The 16,165-nt window shown below is 35.7% G+C and overlaps 2 protein-coding genes across 2 annotated transcripts; one reads left to right on the plus strand and one right to left on the minus strand.

The window, feature by feature from the left end:
• Positions 1 to 1,497: 1,497 nt before the first annotated feature.
• LOC118435907 (putative endothelial lipase) lies at positions 1,498 to 2,949 on the minus strand. Its single transcript, XM_035852425.1, has 5 exons — positions 2,940 to 2,949; positions 2,554 to 2,862; positions 2,350 to 2,493; positions 2,052 to 2,262; positions 1,498 to 1,985 (listed from the first exon to the last, which is right to left on the minus strand). Exons 1-5 carry the CDS (start codon positions 2,947 to 2,949, stop codon positions 1,940 to 1,942), a joined length of 720 nt encoding a protein of 239 aa, XP_035708318.1. The 3' UTR covers positions 1,498 to 1,939.
• Positions 2,950 to 4,713: 1,764 nt separating this feature from the next.
• Positions 4,714 to 10,122, plus strand: LOC118435530 (SID1 transmembrane family member 1-like). Its single transcript, XM_035851707.1, has 11 exons — positions 4,714 to 5,071; positions 5,551 to 5,703; positions 5,770 to 6,650; positions 6,711 to 6,997; positions 7,063 to 7,113; positions 7,197 to 7,377; positions 7,439 to 7,991; positions 8,071 to 8,149; positions 8,459 to 8,915; positions 9,601 to 9,825; positions 9,887 to 10,122. The coding sequence occupies exons 4-11, from the start codon at positions 6,936 to 6,938 to the stop codon at positions 9,947 to 9,949; spliced, it is 1,671 nt and encodes a 556-aa protein (XP_035707600.1). The 5' UTR covers positions 4,714 to 5,071; positions 5,551 to 5,703; positions 5,770 to 6,650; positions 6,711 to 6,935; the 3' UTR covers positions 9,950 to 10,122.
• The last annotated feature ends 6,043 nt before the right edge of the window (positions 10,123 to 16,165 follow it).

A 16,165-nucleotide genomic window follows, 5' to 3' on the forward strand; every position in this document is an offset into this window, starting at 1 on the left:
ACCCCCCACGGGGTTCACGACCTAATAGACTGGGACATCCTCATCGTAGCTAGAGATCCCTTCTACAACTTCGTATCTGGATCCACCAAATCCTCTTTACTGGATTACATTATCCCAAACCTACTCTCTAGTGGCGCCCAGACTCCAAAATTTACCAAATTTTTGACCGGATTCCAACAAAAGGTCGTCGACATAAATGACAATTCTGCCGGGACCATGCTAAACAAGATTATAACCGAAAACACTACCAAAAAATACCCCAGCATCGCCATATTTCTCTACGAGATGGACTTTGACTTTGTTTTAAAAGTTTATAAGTTTGTCGGAAATCGTCGCGTGGTCCTTAACAGGGGAGAATCTCCATTCAGGAATTTAGAATTACGAATCGGCGATACCAACTTGCTAACCCCTTATTTCTCCCGGGATTACGTGCGCATGCGCGAAGCTGGCTTGGACAAAGTGTGGCTTCACGTAAAAAGAGTTGGCGAGGTGTTGAAAAAATTTAGTTCTGGCTACGACAAACAGAAATACTTTGAAGCGGTGCAGCGCTCTTTTGGCAATTTGAAAGACCCGGTCACATTTACTGAGGCGACGCCCGTCTCCACCGATCTGATAAGGCCGGTCTTTGTCATATGTGGAATTCTCATGAAACTCGGGGTGATGGCATTCCTGGGGGAAAATAAGAAGATTGCTGTATTTTGGGGGGTACGTCTAGTTCAGTGGCTGCAGCTAGGATTGCTTTATTTTGGCAAAAAATTGAAATATCTAGCAACATTTTGTAAGGAAAAAGTAGTCACTCCCTTAATACGTCGTATTGCCAGTATTGTAAGGCAAATGTCAAAATTGAGACTATTAGGTGCAATTCGTTAGAATAATAAGCAACTCGTAATCCCAATAATAATATGCTACTGTTATTTAACGCCAAGTCTACGTGACTTATGTGAAACAAAATGCATTATTTTAGTGAGCACATAAAGGTCGGTTTATGGTTTACGAATAATGTTAGCGATCGCTAAGAGAATTGAAAGTTTATGGATTTTTGCTTATCGTCATGCCATCGACATGTCATCATAGCGTCCTCCCCAAAATTCGTTGTTTGTTGTCATGCGGGTTCTTAGTTTACGATCGCTCCAATTTTGCGATCTCTTCACGATCTCTATGAAAGTAGAAAAGTTTCTACTTTTGGACGGAGGATGGACGGCGGAAGCTCATAAATTTTGGGGAAAAAATGTGATGACAACGGAGTTTGGAGTATAGAGAAAAAATATTGAAATTAAAAATTTCAATTACGGGTTTCTACTTTCTCTATGATGACGCGCAGCGAAAGTGGTAGCGAAGAGAAAGATGTCGTGATGATGACAACACATGGCGAAACTATATATCCGCGACAAGTAAACAAGGTGAACGCTATGGTGACATGACGCAATCGTGTTGATAAACTATAAACCATACTTAAGTCATTCTAGAATTAGTGTGGCGATATAATAACCAGGGATTATAATTATTTATTTATTTACTTCGACATGTTTTATTGTTTTATTATTAATTACTTAAATTCTTTGGCCAATTACTGACTAAACAATTTATCTAAGATGTTAATTTTTCCAAAAATAAGGAATATGAAGCCAAAAATCACTTATAGCAGACGGGAATAAAAAAAATGTAATACGAAATGGACCATCACAATGGACTGAAATTGATAGTTTCTCTACTAAAGCATATTATTACGTAGCACAACTACATTTTACCAAAATATTCTATTCATATTCCCATTGTATGCCAATTTTTTCAGCACCCATGCACAGTACTTTTCACGAATACTCTATCCCAAGTCACACCCTGCACTTAAATTTTATCACTAACCAATTAGGAATATCTTTCCTATAAACTTTCCCATAATAATCTTAATGGCATGGCATTATCATCCTACAATATTTAATTAGGTGTTTAGTTTCCCCGCAGTTATATGATACTCTCCACGGGCCCTATTTACATAAAATTAATATTAATACAAAACTTTACTTTATCCTAAAAAAATTCTAAATAGTTACGTATGTGGCGTATAAATCCCTGCCAGGACCGGATTCGGGCATTGTTCCCGACACAATTTAAAATTCCCGGGATCCAGTTCCCTGCTTGAGCATTGGCAAGCAACATACGCCCTCTTGAAGGAGTCGAGGAACAGGTATACTGCAAAGCCGTGGCTGCAGAAGAGAAGGTTGCTGATCAAATTACAGCCTGGTTGAGAATGTCCATTATTTACTGGAGGCATAATTGACATAGCGAAATTATAAGTGACAATTCCATAAATCATTTTTAGCAAAAATCTTTCCAATTTTTTTAACTTACTGATAAAATCGACATGTCCACCTAGCGTTTTCTCTCCGTATAAGCCTGCATTTGAATGGTAGATATCGACAAAATAGGCATCACTCTTGTCCAGGTTCCAATCTGGGTGGGACGGATAATACAGCGGTCCTGCAGGGTCGAGTCCTACAGGATTTTTTTAAATTCACAATATTTGTCCAGATCTTTACAAAAAATTTGCCCAACCTGTCAGCCTAGCCAGCTGTCTCCCTCCCATTAACAACTGAACTTCTGCCCCAACCCTTCCGACAAGATGTGCCCCAAGGGATACTCCAATGAGATGAGTCCTGTCCAAATTTATGCTTCCAAGATAATACAGCCACGCTATAAAATTTGCAATCCGCTTCCCCGCTTTGGCCACGTTGCTCACCGCAATGGGATACGCGAGGAAGAAATCCGGTGGAAAGATAATATTTCCTGACAATGCTGACCAATCAACAATTATAAAATTATCGATAAATCCAGATCCCGTTGTGAAAGTAGGGACCACATCATCTGTAATATTTTTTCAGTAATTTGATCGCTAATTTGAGATTTGAAATAAAATAAATGTGGAAAATATTCAATCTTACTTGCGAACATAATAATCCGTTCTGAATATCCGTGAACGTAAAATACAGTTAATCCACCCGGTATGAATGAACTATTTTGTAGAGATGCTTTATCATTGTGCTTTATTTCTTGTAGAACACTAAATTAAATTACTTAATTATAGCGTTTATGTTAATTTAGCATATAAATTTATTTACCAACCCACCCTGGACCCTTGCTTAGAATGAATTTTATTTTATTCGGGTCAAAACCTATTTCAAGTGGGAGAAGGAAACTCGAGCAAAGGAACCAAGTTGAGAAGAAACTGTGTAAAGCTAAAGTCAACTTCATAATTTAAAAAAATACGATTCACAAAGACTCCACTTATTTATTACACTGTGCATAAGGCAGGTTTCGATGTTGAAATGTGTAACGATTTTAGTCGGTCGGTTTCAAGATTTAGTAGATCCCAATTTACAAGATACATAAATATGCATATAAATATCTAGGTAAACAGGTTTCGTAGAGAGTTTGTCATCAATTATGACAAACTGGTTTATACATCTTGTGCTTTAAAGACACTGTTTATACCTCAGTACGGCAGGATGTATACAAATTGGAATGGTGATTATTATGAATTTATTTTACAGTTTTGCACATTTTTTACAACCCCCATTATTCATCATGTGAAAAATAAATACTTTTTATCTTCTTCACTACAAATATTTTATTAAGCTCTGCTTAGAATTTTAATTATTTAGTAACTTAATAAATACTTATTTAATACTTATATCTAACACGGATACTTTTAAATACTTTATCTGTTAATTTACGAAGCCGTATACATATTTGCATATTTAAGGTACCTGTGCGTAAGTCCCCCACAGGGTAATAAATTTCTAATAAATCTTATATACTTACATGTGCACAATTAATCCGATACTCATAAAGTAAATACGAACGAATCCTGGGATTGACGCAATATGTCATAGATTTTACCACGAGGGCAATTATGACACTACGAAATAGTCTACAGAAACCAACCCCGACTTATGGTTCACTTCATCACCATCCGTAAAGAGATGGCTTAACTGACGCAAAACTAATGAACCACTAGAGCTAAAACTACCACGAAATTATTTCCAAACTTATTTTCCTGTGATTTTAATGCCTTTAGATATCGCTTCTATTTAAATTTTAGAGTTTTTCACACTCTTTCTTCTTCATTCTCCATTTCTCCATCATTCTATCAAGTTGGGAACCAATAAGCAGCACTATAATAGTATATACGGAAGACATCTCACTAAATCTATAAATAAATTTGTCAATTTTTTACACATCTCAGCAAACAGATTTCCCCTTTACAATTGTACTTGATCAATCCACACATATAACTCATACCTTAGTAAACCATGAGCAATTTCGTATCAAAATTAATAACCACAAAAACACACATCAAGCCGACACAAGTACTTTATCTACCTTCCCATTAGCAATGTTGACCGTGAACCATAAACTAAATAAATAAGTTACATAAGTTTTCATAAATCAAATAATAAACTCTACATAACAGGATTATATTTGCACAGGCTGACCACCTGGCCGAGCTTGAGTATCAATGTCACACACATGAGTCGAAATCCGACTGTCGCATTAATAATAATCTACCAAAAAACAATATTGTAAGATAAGTGAGGCAAAATTAATAAAATCTATCACTGCCACAAAATGAATATTCGACAATCATTCTGTCAGTAATATTCATCTAGTCATAGAGAAATCATTTTATTTTCGTCCTTGTCCCCAATTCAATTTCCAAAATGCAAATATTCCCGCTTTATCAATTACTTCTACTCATGGCTCCAATAATCACAGCTTCCAACAAATGTAGACCAGGACCCGTTCACATGGATTTAGGCGAATCAATCCACAACATCCCAAGAGAGCAGAGTCAAAGCCCGGAATGTATATTTGATTACACGAAAAGTTTAACCGACAAAATAACTGAGGCAGGTGACATATCAAATATTCGAGTCAAAGTCAAAGTTCTCGTAAAACGGTGCACGAATTGTACACGCTACCCCATCATCTTTACTCTCAGACAGCAGGATCAATTCAAATTGATCAAACTACCTTGGCTATTGGGAAATTATACTTATGGAATTAACGAAACGTAAAGTTTGGTTTTGTGCAATAAAACAAGATCAAATTTTGTACACTGCTATTTATACAGCGCACGGAGCTACCATCCAATCAAGACCAATGAATATATTATTTAAATTCCCACTAAGGGTGTTCATCACATCGTTGGCAAAAAAACAAACGGTGGTATTCCTAATGACTTTTTTTGATATTTTTGGTGGTAACTATTCGAAACATGAGTGGAGAAAAGTGCATTAGGAATACGACCGAAAGTTTCCAAGTTAGCAAAAAAATATAAACAAATAAATTCGTAGAGATTCGAAAAATGATTTGCGAAGGCTCTAAGGCAGGTATTTAGTTAGCAAAAATATTTTCAGAAATATATTTGCCATGCCAAGTTGTGATGAATACCTTCGTATATTTATCTTTAGCAAGAATTTGATCTTGTTTTTTAGTACCAACACTACAGTTTCAAATATAAAGTTTAAATTATCTTTTTTTTATATTCAGATGGATCTATGAGTCTGGAGGATCGTTATGTTTTACCCCTTCTTCTATTGAGGAAGTAGGCAAATTAATTGTAACCGTGGAAACGGAGGGGGTAGGGGTTGGAGATAATTGGTTTCAATTAAATGTCCAAGTATCGCAGGACCTTAAACTTGTGTGAGTCTTCAATTTCCAAAATAACTTGCTTGCTTAAGAAATTTTATTATTGAAAATGTAACCTAGATTAAACAAAGGAATCACGACTGATACCTTGTCCGGGACAATCTCCTCGTATTTCATCTACAATTTTTCTGATCCGGAAAACAATGCGGTTAAATCGGTAACTGTTGTTACCAAGAGGATCGATACGGTACCTTGCGCAGTAATTTCCGTACAGAGTCCCTATGTAAGATTGTTTTAAGGTTTTCTTACGATAAATACCAATTACTGACCAGGATATTGTGGAAAAGTGTTATCGCCCCACAAATTCGCCATTCATATTTTTATAGGAAATAATTCATTCGCCCTCGTAAGAAGAGGGAATAACTACTATACGTAATAATTAAGAAATCTCTTGAAAAGTACGTGAAAACTTCATACAAATTTGAACCACCGTCCAATTTGTTTATTTTAATTCCGAGTCAAATCAAGTTTCTGAATATTGATTGGACACAAAATAAATATAGGTGGTACTTTCTAAGAGAATCCTGTATTTACCATCCTTCTCTTAAATATTGGTAACCCTACCAAACAGAACAAGGAAGAACACAGAGTTAAGGACAACCATGTTTGCTATTCAATTGCATCAAATTAATATTTTTATGTTTAGTTAATCCCGAATTATGAAGAAATAAGTCGCTTTTACTTAAGATTAGACAATTTTAACTGGTACATAATTTCAATATTTTATGTCACTTAACTTTTGAGATAAAATTATTATGGCATTTCCCATTTGTTATGGTAAGATTTAAATGGATTATTCAGTATTTTTGAGACTTTCATTCAAATTTTTATAACGTTTTTTTCAATACTATCTACAGTGCCCCATTTTCGATACAAGGGATTCCATCGATTTTGCCAAAGTATCACACAGCGTACTTAACTTATCTGTGATTCATATTAATGTAAGAAATTAAACATTCTTAAATCCATAAAGACTTTTAAATACGTATTTATTTCTACAGAGGGATGACCTCATTTGGGGGGAGCCTTTGTTACAGGACGGTTTCGCATTAGCGATCGTCGTCCTACTGACGGATGAAAGATGTCGCACTAATCTATATGGAAATATTAGTGACTACAGACTGAATAGAACCACAAAGTTTGAAGTTACTGTTTCCCAATCTCCATGGGATCACGGGGCAAAGAAACAAATTACAACGTGGTTATTCTCTACTCCCATTGTGCTTATGGTGTCTAACGTGATCTTCCTTATTTTGGTGGCATCACTATCCTGGTATTCTTGGATCAGGTAAGGAAAATAGGACAATTCAGCCCTCCAAAATAATTTCAGAGTTTCTTCCTGAATATCATCAGGGAAGGGAGCGAAATAACTTTGAAATATGATCAAGAAGAACCTTCTAAGAGGTTAGTTTCAATTAATATCAACAGCGGTATTCATCACGACTTCCGCCACATTTTTTAAAAATATTTTCCAAACTAATTACTAGCCTTGGAATCTTCAGAGGAGTTCCATACTATTATAAGAAAATCATCTTCTTGTCGGACTACACATCAAGTAAACCTCGATCGTCAAATATCAATGGAACAGATTTTTTCAAGGACATCAGTGGCAGCGCGATTGAATACTTAATGGCAGTTTTTTGCAGCAGTGCCCTCTATCGAATTTTGGTAATGAAGAATTACTTTTAATCCTGTGATTCTACTTTAACTTTTTCATCATCTTTACCAGACAATAACAGCAACGTCCGATATGTCCGACTGCTACTACAACAGATTGTGCACTTATCAGATTGAATTGAATATGTGGATATGGCATAATTTGCGCTTTAAATTCTTCTTGTGGAATTCCGTTGTATCCAGTTCAGCCTTTACATTAGTAGGGGCGGTGTATTTTATTTTCGTCATAATTCATGACAAGCTGCAGACAAAAATTGCGAAAAAATTAAAAAAAAGATTACCCGTTCTTGATCAAATATCTGTAATTTCCGAGCCCCAAGAAGAGAATCAGTTGCCTGATTGTGGCCAAAATTCCGTCCGAGATACAAACTCATGTCGAGGGGATGTCTCTAATATTGCGGAAAATAATTCATCAAGCGAAGAAGTAAATAACAACGATTCGAATACTGCAAAGGGACACCAAGGTGAAGGAATTTTGGAAAATCAGGAATACGGAATTCCAATCAAGTCCGGGTTGGATAAAGGTTTGGCAATGCTGCTGATCATGGAAGGCTTCGTTTCAGCGATGTATCACATCTGCCCAAATCTTGGAAGTTACCAAATCGGTAGGTATCAGTAGTTCCCATTTTACTAACTTATAGTTTCAAAGAAGACTAAAATCTAAAACCTTTTATGCATTTTTAGAGGCTCCCTTTCTCGACATGATTGCCCTCTTGGGATGGATTAAACTTCAACGCTTAAGACATCGCTCCTACATTAGTGTGTAAGTGTATCTTAAAGTTTATAAAATTAATAAGCTTCACAATTGATTAATTTGCGGGTCAAAATTTTATGTCGCATTCGAAACACAATTTTGCGATGTTTGGCGTATCTATCGTTTCCATCGCATTTTTCATAATTTTTGGGAAAAGTGTTTGCCAAGTTATGTTGCGAAATAAGCCCTAGAAGTTCGGAACTTTTAAAAGCTTCGCAAATATATTTTAATTCTGAAACTTTGCCAAATTTTACATACTAGTATCGCAATTTATGTTTCCGACCTGAGCACGCACAATATTTTCATTATTCTTTACAGGCTATTCACCAGCGTTATAGCGCTCATTTTATCGCTACTCGAACTGTACGAAACAATTCAGAAATATTCTCCTGATGATGGATTTGGACCTTACTTATTGTTCCCAATGCCACTCACATTCATTTTGATTTTGATGTACGCTCTCCACGGTATTTATGGATGCTTCGTGGATCACATTTACTCAGATTTACAAGATACAAACACTAATTTGTTGACCGTAAAGGAAGTCGTTTCCGAATTAACCTCTCTTGCTGATTGGCGGGACGTGGTTCCTTCCATTATCATAGCGGTCGGGAATGTGAGTCTGCTTTTTACTTTGTTTGTAAGAAGTATGCGGGTTATTACCTATGGTTGGAATGGCGCTGATCCAGTGAGTCCCCCAGAATACGTGGATATGTTGATTGATATGCTACACATCAATATCATGATTGGGCTGGCGATCCATTTTTTTAAGAAGGTAGGATAATTTCCTGTTTTTATTGTTGTTGTATATTGTGAAACGAGGTCATCAAATTTATGGTAATGACTTGAATCTCGCTTGTAGATAAATTTTGGCATTGATAGAAATTCAATTTAAACAATGTGCGTATGTGCTCACATTAAAATTTCATGTCGCATCGCAACACAATTTTCCGTACTTGCGATGTTTGATGTTAGCTCAAAAATATATCAAAAATGTTAGCTCAAAAATATCGTGGCAAATGGTTAGTTAATTTTGCTTACTTCTGTTAAAATGCTATCGTTTCGGTACGGGTTTTCTTTAATTTTTGGAAAATATTTAGTATTGTGAAGTTGTTTCGCGAAATAAAAACCAGCTCTATAATCAAGGGCCTTGATATGCGTATCAAACTTTGCTAAACTTAGCCAATTCATTTTCAATACTGAAACTTTGCAAAGATTCGCAAGCTTCGCGAATTATGTTACGATTTGACATTGACGTGAGTACGCACATTATGAGTACAGCTTAAATTTTAATTTTAAGGTCCGAATTTAGAATCTATTGTTATGGATTAAAATTGACCACACGAGTGGCTATTAGGCTCTTGGAAGAAAACATAAGAATTGTATCCCGTTTTAATGCGATAATTATAATTTAATTTACTTAATTCGATTTTAATAACTATAATTTCGTGTCCTCACAGATATACTTTGAAGGATTTAGACGTACTGACATTGCCCCATTGATGTGTTACACGTCATACATTGGGTTCTACGTGGTACAATGGAAGTATCACTCTGATTTATTTGATTGGAGTTTATCGCAAGCTGAGTCTGGCAATTTGAACAAGGAATGTTTAGACGGTGTTTATGATGGGAATGACTACTCCAAGGTTTACAAGGCGGCGTACCTCTTTGCAATGGGAATGGTAAATACAAAACACTAAATTATTGGAATGTCATATAATAACACTTCATTTTTTGATGCAGACTGTTACCACAATCAATGATGGATGTGTTTTGATGAACAGGAAGTTTATTCGAGTATTTTAAGCAATTCGACAATTTCTTTCAAGGTGGAAATCACCCATCCTAATTATTGTCTCTTTCAATTTACGAAATAATGCTATTATACGACATTTTATTACTAGTTAGTATTTGCGTGCATGTGATTCCAATTATTTTGTGTATATCACTGCTGCAAAAGAGATAAATACATAAATAAACTGCAATGGTAAAAAATCCTCCCATGAATATTTCGTTCTTAATTGTGAAGGAGTTTAGAAATTCTGTTTTGGGAATTAAATGCATATTTACTTTGCCTCAACATTACTACTTTATTTTTAGGTCATTATCCACTTATTCCATGTATGTAGCAGCTTCTCTATACTATTCATGCAAAATACTTTGGAATTCCTTACACATTTACTAACAAATACTAAAATACTATTCCTACTATAAGCGCAAACTTTACAAATAAACACAACACAGCAGAGTCTTACTGATAAGTATTAGCAATTTATAAAATATGGTGAGCAGATTCGAATTCAAATTTTGCTAGCTAAATGAACCGCCAGCAATTCTCGTAAAATTAGTAGCTGTGTGAATAGAAATAATCAACTTCTGCCAAAATTCATAGAATACTGTTGTTTATTCTAAATGTTTCTTGATTTGGTTTTCGTTTGTTCGCGACCAAACAAAACCAAGTCAACTGCTCGAAAAAAATAAACTAAAATGTGGTGGGGGGTAATGCGAAATTATAAATTTGGTACGTGACCCGTTTAGTCCTGACCATAAAATAACCTAGTTACAAATAGCGACAAATACGCTAAAAGATGAGTACGGTCCAAATGCTGTTTAGTGGCCTACTTTGGACCGTCCTGGCGGTCGATCCCAAGTTTCCGGTACTTAGATTTTTCGCATACTTCTTTTGTAGGTCATAATCAATTCATGTAAGAAAAATCTAAGAACCGGGAACTTGGGATCGAACGCCACGAGGTCCAAAGTGGTGGGGATTTTGGTGATTTTTAAATAATTTTCATGGAATTTTTTTCAATTTAACGACTTGTTGTTATGATCACGATTTTAAGTCATAACCTGTCAGTATAGCTTTGCATAGCCCGATTCCCGAACCATGAAAGTTGTGCGACATTAAAATGTCTGTCTGTCTGTATTTCGATAAATTTTGAAAAGGTACAAATTCGTATAAATTCGTACAAAATTTGGCAGAAATGTGTATCTGGACAATGCGACGAATCAGTTCGAAGATGAGGTTGATCAAACAAGATTTGGACCGGTGGGGGTTATATTAGTGGTGTGGGTCAATGGTTTGGCATATTTGAAATAGTAGAAGGCTTAAATTCGGTATGATGTTCCCAATGGAGGTATAAACTCAGAAAATGAAGTTAAAATTTAACATTTTTGCAACAAAAGGACCCTGTTGGGTGATCCCTACCGATTTCGAAATGTTGCCGTAGAATTGTGAAATTTAGCAGAGAGGTCCGTATTTAGTTCAAATGAAAGGATATGACGTTAAAATGCAATCAAAAGCGACCATTTGGCGACTCATACCGGTTTTTAAATATCTTAAAATTATTGGTTCGAAATGACTTCGACGATGGCCGGACATAACAAGTCAGTTTATATTCATGTGATCACATCACTTGGGCTATATTCCAACGACACTTTTCAATTATACTTGGGATGTCATACATATAAACCTCAGGCCTTAGATTGTAAGAAAAGTGGAAATCATAATAAATATACTCTCCCCATCAATTCTTCCAATTATTTGGTATTTTATTTCTTAGGTGAGGCAAAGCCGGAAAGCTGGGCCCCGTCTCAAAAAGCATATGTGAATATGCTCAAGTGGGGCCCTGCCAAGCATAAGATATGCATTCAGATGGGTGGCTGATTGTTGGCACGACCAATTCTTTTCTGTGAAAAGAAGGTTGGTGGAAAAGTTATGACGAATGTCAGCTGGTGTATCTCACCATGTTATAATGAGTTATTGAGGGCCGTTCACAAACAACGAATAATTTTTTAAAAAATTCATTTCATTTCTGCATCCAAATTAGTTAACGAAATTAATCAATTACGGCACACCACCTCCGGGGGTGGTCAGAAGTTAAAAAACTGGCCTGTGACATACAAATTTAGTTGCATTGGAAATGTATAATTAAAGGGTTCTATGTTAACCATCAGGTCAGGGGGGTGTGGTAAATTTATGGGTGGATATCGTAATTGGTGTCTCATAAATCTCATATTACCCCAAGCTACTAAAATTACTCATTGTAAACGAGTCGCAAAATCTTAACTAATCATGTATAAATAAATTCATTTTCATACGAGGAATTAAAATATTGCAATAATTATATTTACTTATTCAGTACACATAATAATTTTCAAAAATTACACAATTTTTTTTAATTAAAGAATTGAATTAAAGACGTTTACTGGGAATTAACAAGACTTAAGTCGGTCTTTTAGTAGACTGTCTGGTTTCATCTCGGCGACGCTGTGCAAAATCGAGTTTGTCTAATAAGTCAACTATGACTTTTTTATATTCTACAATGTCATCCACTACACAATGGTTGTACTCAAAATTGGGAAATCCTTTATGTGATCTTTTTCCTTTAATTTTGACATCAAACTTGTGGATAAGCTGCACTGCTTCTTTAACATCACCACGCCATTTATGGTAATGAGCGTGATGTTCTGGAGCACAATCCGCCACTGTTCCTATCATGTCTTGCCAGGACGCCATGAGCTCTTTGAGAATTTGAATGGATTTACTTCTGCGAATAACTGCTTTCTTGTTTTTATTTCCGTATTTCATGAGGACCATGGATTTCAATAATCTAGAATAAAAAATGTTAAAAATATTTTGAATGTGTATAATGAAAACCAAGGCGACCTGTTTATAAACTCCTGAAATAAGTCGCAGTCGATATTAGAATTGCTCTTTCCTGTTATAAATAAAAAATCTCTTTGTAAGTAGAAAGAATAATTTTGATCAGTATAATAATTAGTAAAGTTGTGAATATCTCTTCTCACCAGAAAGGTTCACCGAACATTATATAGAAGATCAAACTGTACGTTGCGATCCGCAAACGAAAATGTCCGCGAGTTGTACAAGTACACCGTACATAATCACTCTCATGAAATGTACCCATCACTTAAGCCAAGTCAAGCTGAAGCAATACATTCGTTACTAGTTGGAAAGGACACACTTTGCGTCCACCCAACCGGAAGTGGAAAGTCTGCAATCTTTGTGTTGGCACCTCTAATGAAAGCCAAGGTAGTAATGAAAGGTAGTAATGAAATGTTTGTAATTACTGAATAAAATATTTCTCTAGATAACGGGAACAAAACAAATTGCTATAATTGTCTATCCAATGAATGCAATAATAAACGACCAGTTGAGTAAATTAGAAACCCAAAACTTAAAAGCTTCAATTTTAACAAAGGATGATACCTGTGCAGGAACAATCTCACACGAACTAGGTGAGAGTTTCCACTACCATTATACCTCCTTAGTTTAGATACATAAACAAAATTGCATACTTCCTTTGTAGAGTGTATGCAGAATGGAGATGCTTACTACTTATTATGCAATCCGGATAATTTAGAACAAAGTTACGTTAGAAAACTACTTGTTAAGTGGTCAAAGTTCATCTCATTTGTTATGATCGACGAAGTTCATACACTTTATGATTGGTAAAGGAATTAAGTAAAATTTTAAAAGACGACGAATCTAAAATATTAAAAATTTTGTAAGGTCAAAAACGTTTCGTCCTGCATTTGGACGGGTGGGGAAATTGAGAACTTTTCTTGAATGTACTGTCGGGCTGTTTACAGCTACTTTCACCAAAAATATGATGCCTGGTATCCTCGAGGCTTGCAAATTAGGTGAAGATGAACTCAATGTTATTGCGAAGAACCCGGATAGGTAGAATATTTACAGGAATTGAAACAATTACAAAAATAATTCAATAACCACAGATATATTGTATCTTATGCTCTGGTAGGCCGGAAATATTTTTGGACTGTAGGAGAAAGACCAACATTAAAAAGGATCTGGATTTCCTAATTATAGAGGGGAAGACGTATAGTACTGATACGAAGAGAACTATAGTGTTCTTTAAAACTTGTAACGAGACCTCCGATGCAAATTACTACATCAGTAATTTATTACCTGAGGAAGGGAAAGTTTTTCGTGACGGGGAGCTATTTGATTACCTAGTGGAGCATATCACATCTGGGACTGGGCCAAAGACTCAAGAAAGGATTTTGGAACTATTTTCATCGGATATTAAATGTACCCAAATTCTTCTCTCAACAATTTTCTACGGCATGGGTACGCAGATATTTTACATATTACCAAATTTGATGTTGATAACGTTGGTTTTGCACTCCAATTTGAGCCTGCAAAAAATTTGTAGGAATGGACAACCCTACGATTGAAAGAGCAGTCTTATATGACTGCGATGAAAATGTAGCTTCCATTTTGCAAAAAATAGGACGAGTTAGGGAAGTTCAAGGCAGGAGTGGAGAAGCAATAACTTTTACAACTCAGAATATGCGTAATAAAATATTTAAAAAAGGGATTTGTATCCGGAAATGTCTCCTTCAAGACATAGTAGGATATAAAGCTTCCAACACTGAGTGCGGATGTCTTGCAAAAGTATGCCAATGCAATAAATGTCGATGCTGTAGCGTATGCAGGAAATCATGCAAATGTGTGGTACCCTGTGAAGACATGGAATGTGACGATGAAGATTACTCTGATGATGAACTAATGCAGGAAGGTTAATTGTAATCACTTTAATAATCATGATCTTTGCTAAGTCTATGACTGTATTTTATTTCTTCATAAACCTTGTAATTAAGGAAGGTCAAGTTTTACACTGTAAATATAAATATTTTATTCACAGATTAATCTAATCGTAAATTAGATTCAATCTCAAATTCCCTCTGACAAATAATTTTTTTTACATATTTGATGTGATATTTAATAATTTTTATTTGTAATTTGAAAGAAAATATACATTATTCAAGGGGGTTATCGAATTATTTACTTTATTATGCAAAAATTTTATAAATAAAGAAAAGTCAACGAAAAAAATGGAGAAAATTTGCACATTTTCATTTTACGCCCCCACCACCACCGCCATAATATGATTCATGAGTAAGATACAAGTTATTATGTTAAAATTCCAATTTTCAGTTTTTTAAATTTTTTCCATGTTACTTGTGAACGGCCCTCCCAGCCTGCCAGGCAGGCTGAACAGAAAGTTCCTACACAACGACCTTTCCACCAACTATTTCTGTGCAGTGGTTGCTTGCAACTTGTCTCACAGAAAGAGTTGGTCGCACAAACAAGGTGGCTGAGAAGGTCCCCTCAAGTTTCAGCCAAAACCAAGCGTCTTATCGAGAAATGATAAGAGGCATAATAATTAGAGAATTAAATTTTCCAGTGCCGTTTTTTTTCAAATTTCGAAATTTCGAATTTTTTTCATGAGAAATTGGTGTTTGAACCACCTCCATAACTAAATACATTGCATGAAATATGTATTACAATAACACCAGGAATCCTGGTCCGGGATCAACAACAGGAGATAGTGTGGCTCTGGGGTAATGCCTCCAGATTATGGCCCAATAGGTCGTGGGTTCGATCCTCGTCGGCTTCGAATTTTTTTTGCTCCTTTTTGCAAATTTTAATGTCATTCTATTTACACGTGATACGTTTTGGATGCATCAAATAATCATGTTACACCCACTGGAGGGGTGTGGCCACGGATGGGAATTACCTGATACATTTATAATTATTTTTTGTCGAATTCTTGGGCCAGGATTCCCTGAAAATTTGACTCATGAAAATGAAAGTAAACACATTAACAACGAATAATTTTATGTGACCAATGGTCGTTGACCACACCCATTGGGGAGGAGTTCCGTATATTGAAAATTGTGGTAGTCTTAATATTTCGCTCATTTCTAACCGAGGTTGGTATACAATGAGCTTAGAGCGTCAATATTTAACTAGATAATGATGTAACCAATTAATGGGGTGTGCCCAGTCACACCCCCTCTTGGGGCATGATGAGATTCTGTCATAAAACGGCGCCAAATATTGAAATAACAAATTTAACTTAATTCGTGGGTGCTTCCCCAAGCAACCACAGCCAGATTGTGTGGGAAATGAAATTCAACAGGAAAACTATGGCAAAACACAAAGCAGGTGTGCCAGTGAGACGGAGAAAAGTT

This window comes from Folsomia candida, unplaced genomic scaffold (assembly GCF_002217175.1).
Source record: "Folsomia candida strain VU population unplaced genomic scaffold, ASM221717v1 Fcan01_Sc005, whole genome shotgun sequence".
NCBI lineage: Eukaryota > Metazoa > Arthropoda > Collembola > Entomobryomorpha > Isotomidae > Folsomia > Folsomia candida.

Bases quoted from the DNA above. Each gene is read 5' to 3' on its own strand.
- LOC118435530 (XM_035851707.1), top strand. From the start codon at position 6,936: ATGGTGTCTAACGTGATCTTCCTTATTTTGGTGGCATCACTATCCTGG. The intron at 7,378-7,438 runs GTAATGAAGAAT...CATCTTTACCAG, and splicing joins GTGCCCTCTATCGAATTTTG to ACAATAACAGCAACGTCCGA. The intron at 8,150-8,458 runs GTAAGTGTATCT...TATTCTTTACAG, and splicing joins CATCGCTCCTACATTAGTGT to GCTATTCACCAGCGTTATAG.
- LOC118435907 (XM_035852425.1), bottom strand. The intron at 2,494-2,553 runs GTTGGGCAAATT...AAAATCCTGTAG, and splicing joins ACAGCTGGCTAGGCTGACAG to GACTCGACCCTGCAGGACCG. The intron at 1,986-2,051 runs GTAACTATTTAG...TTATGTAAATAG, and splicing joins GGGATTTATACGCCACATAC to GGCCCGTGGAGAGTATCATA.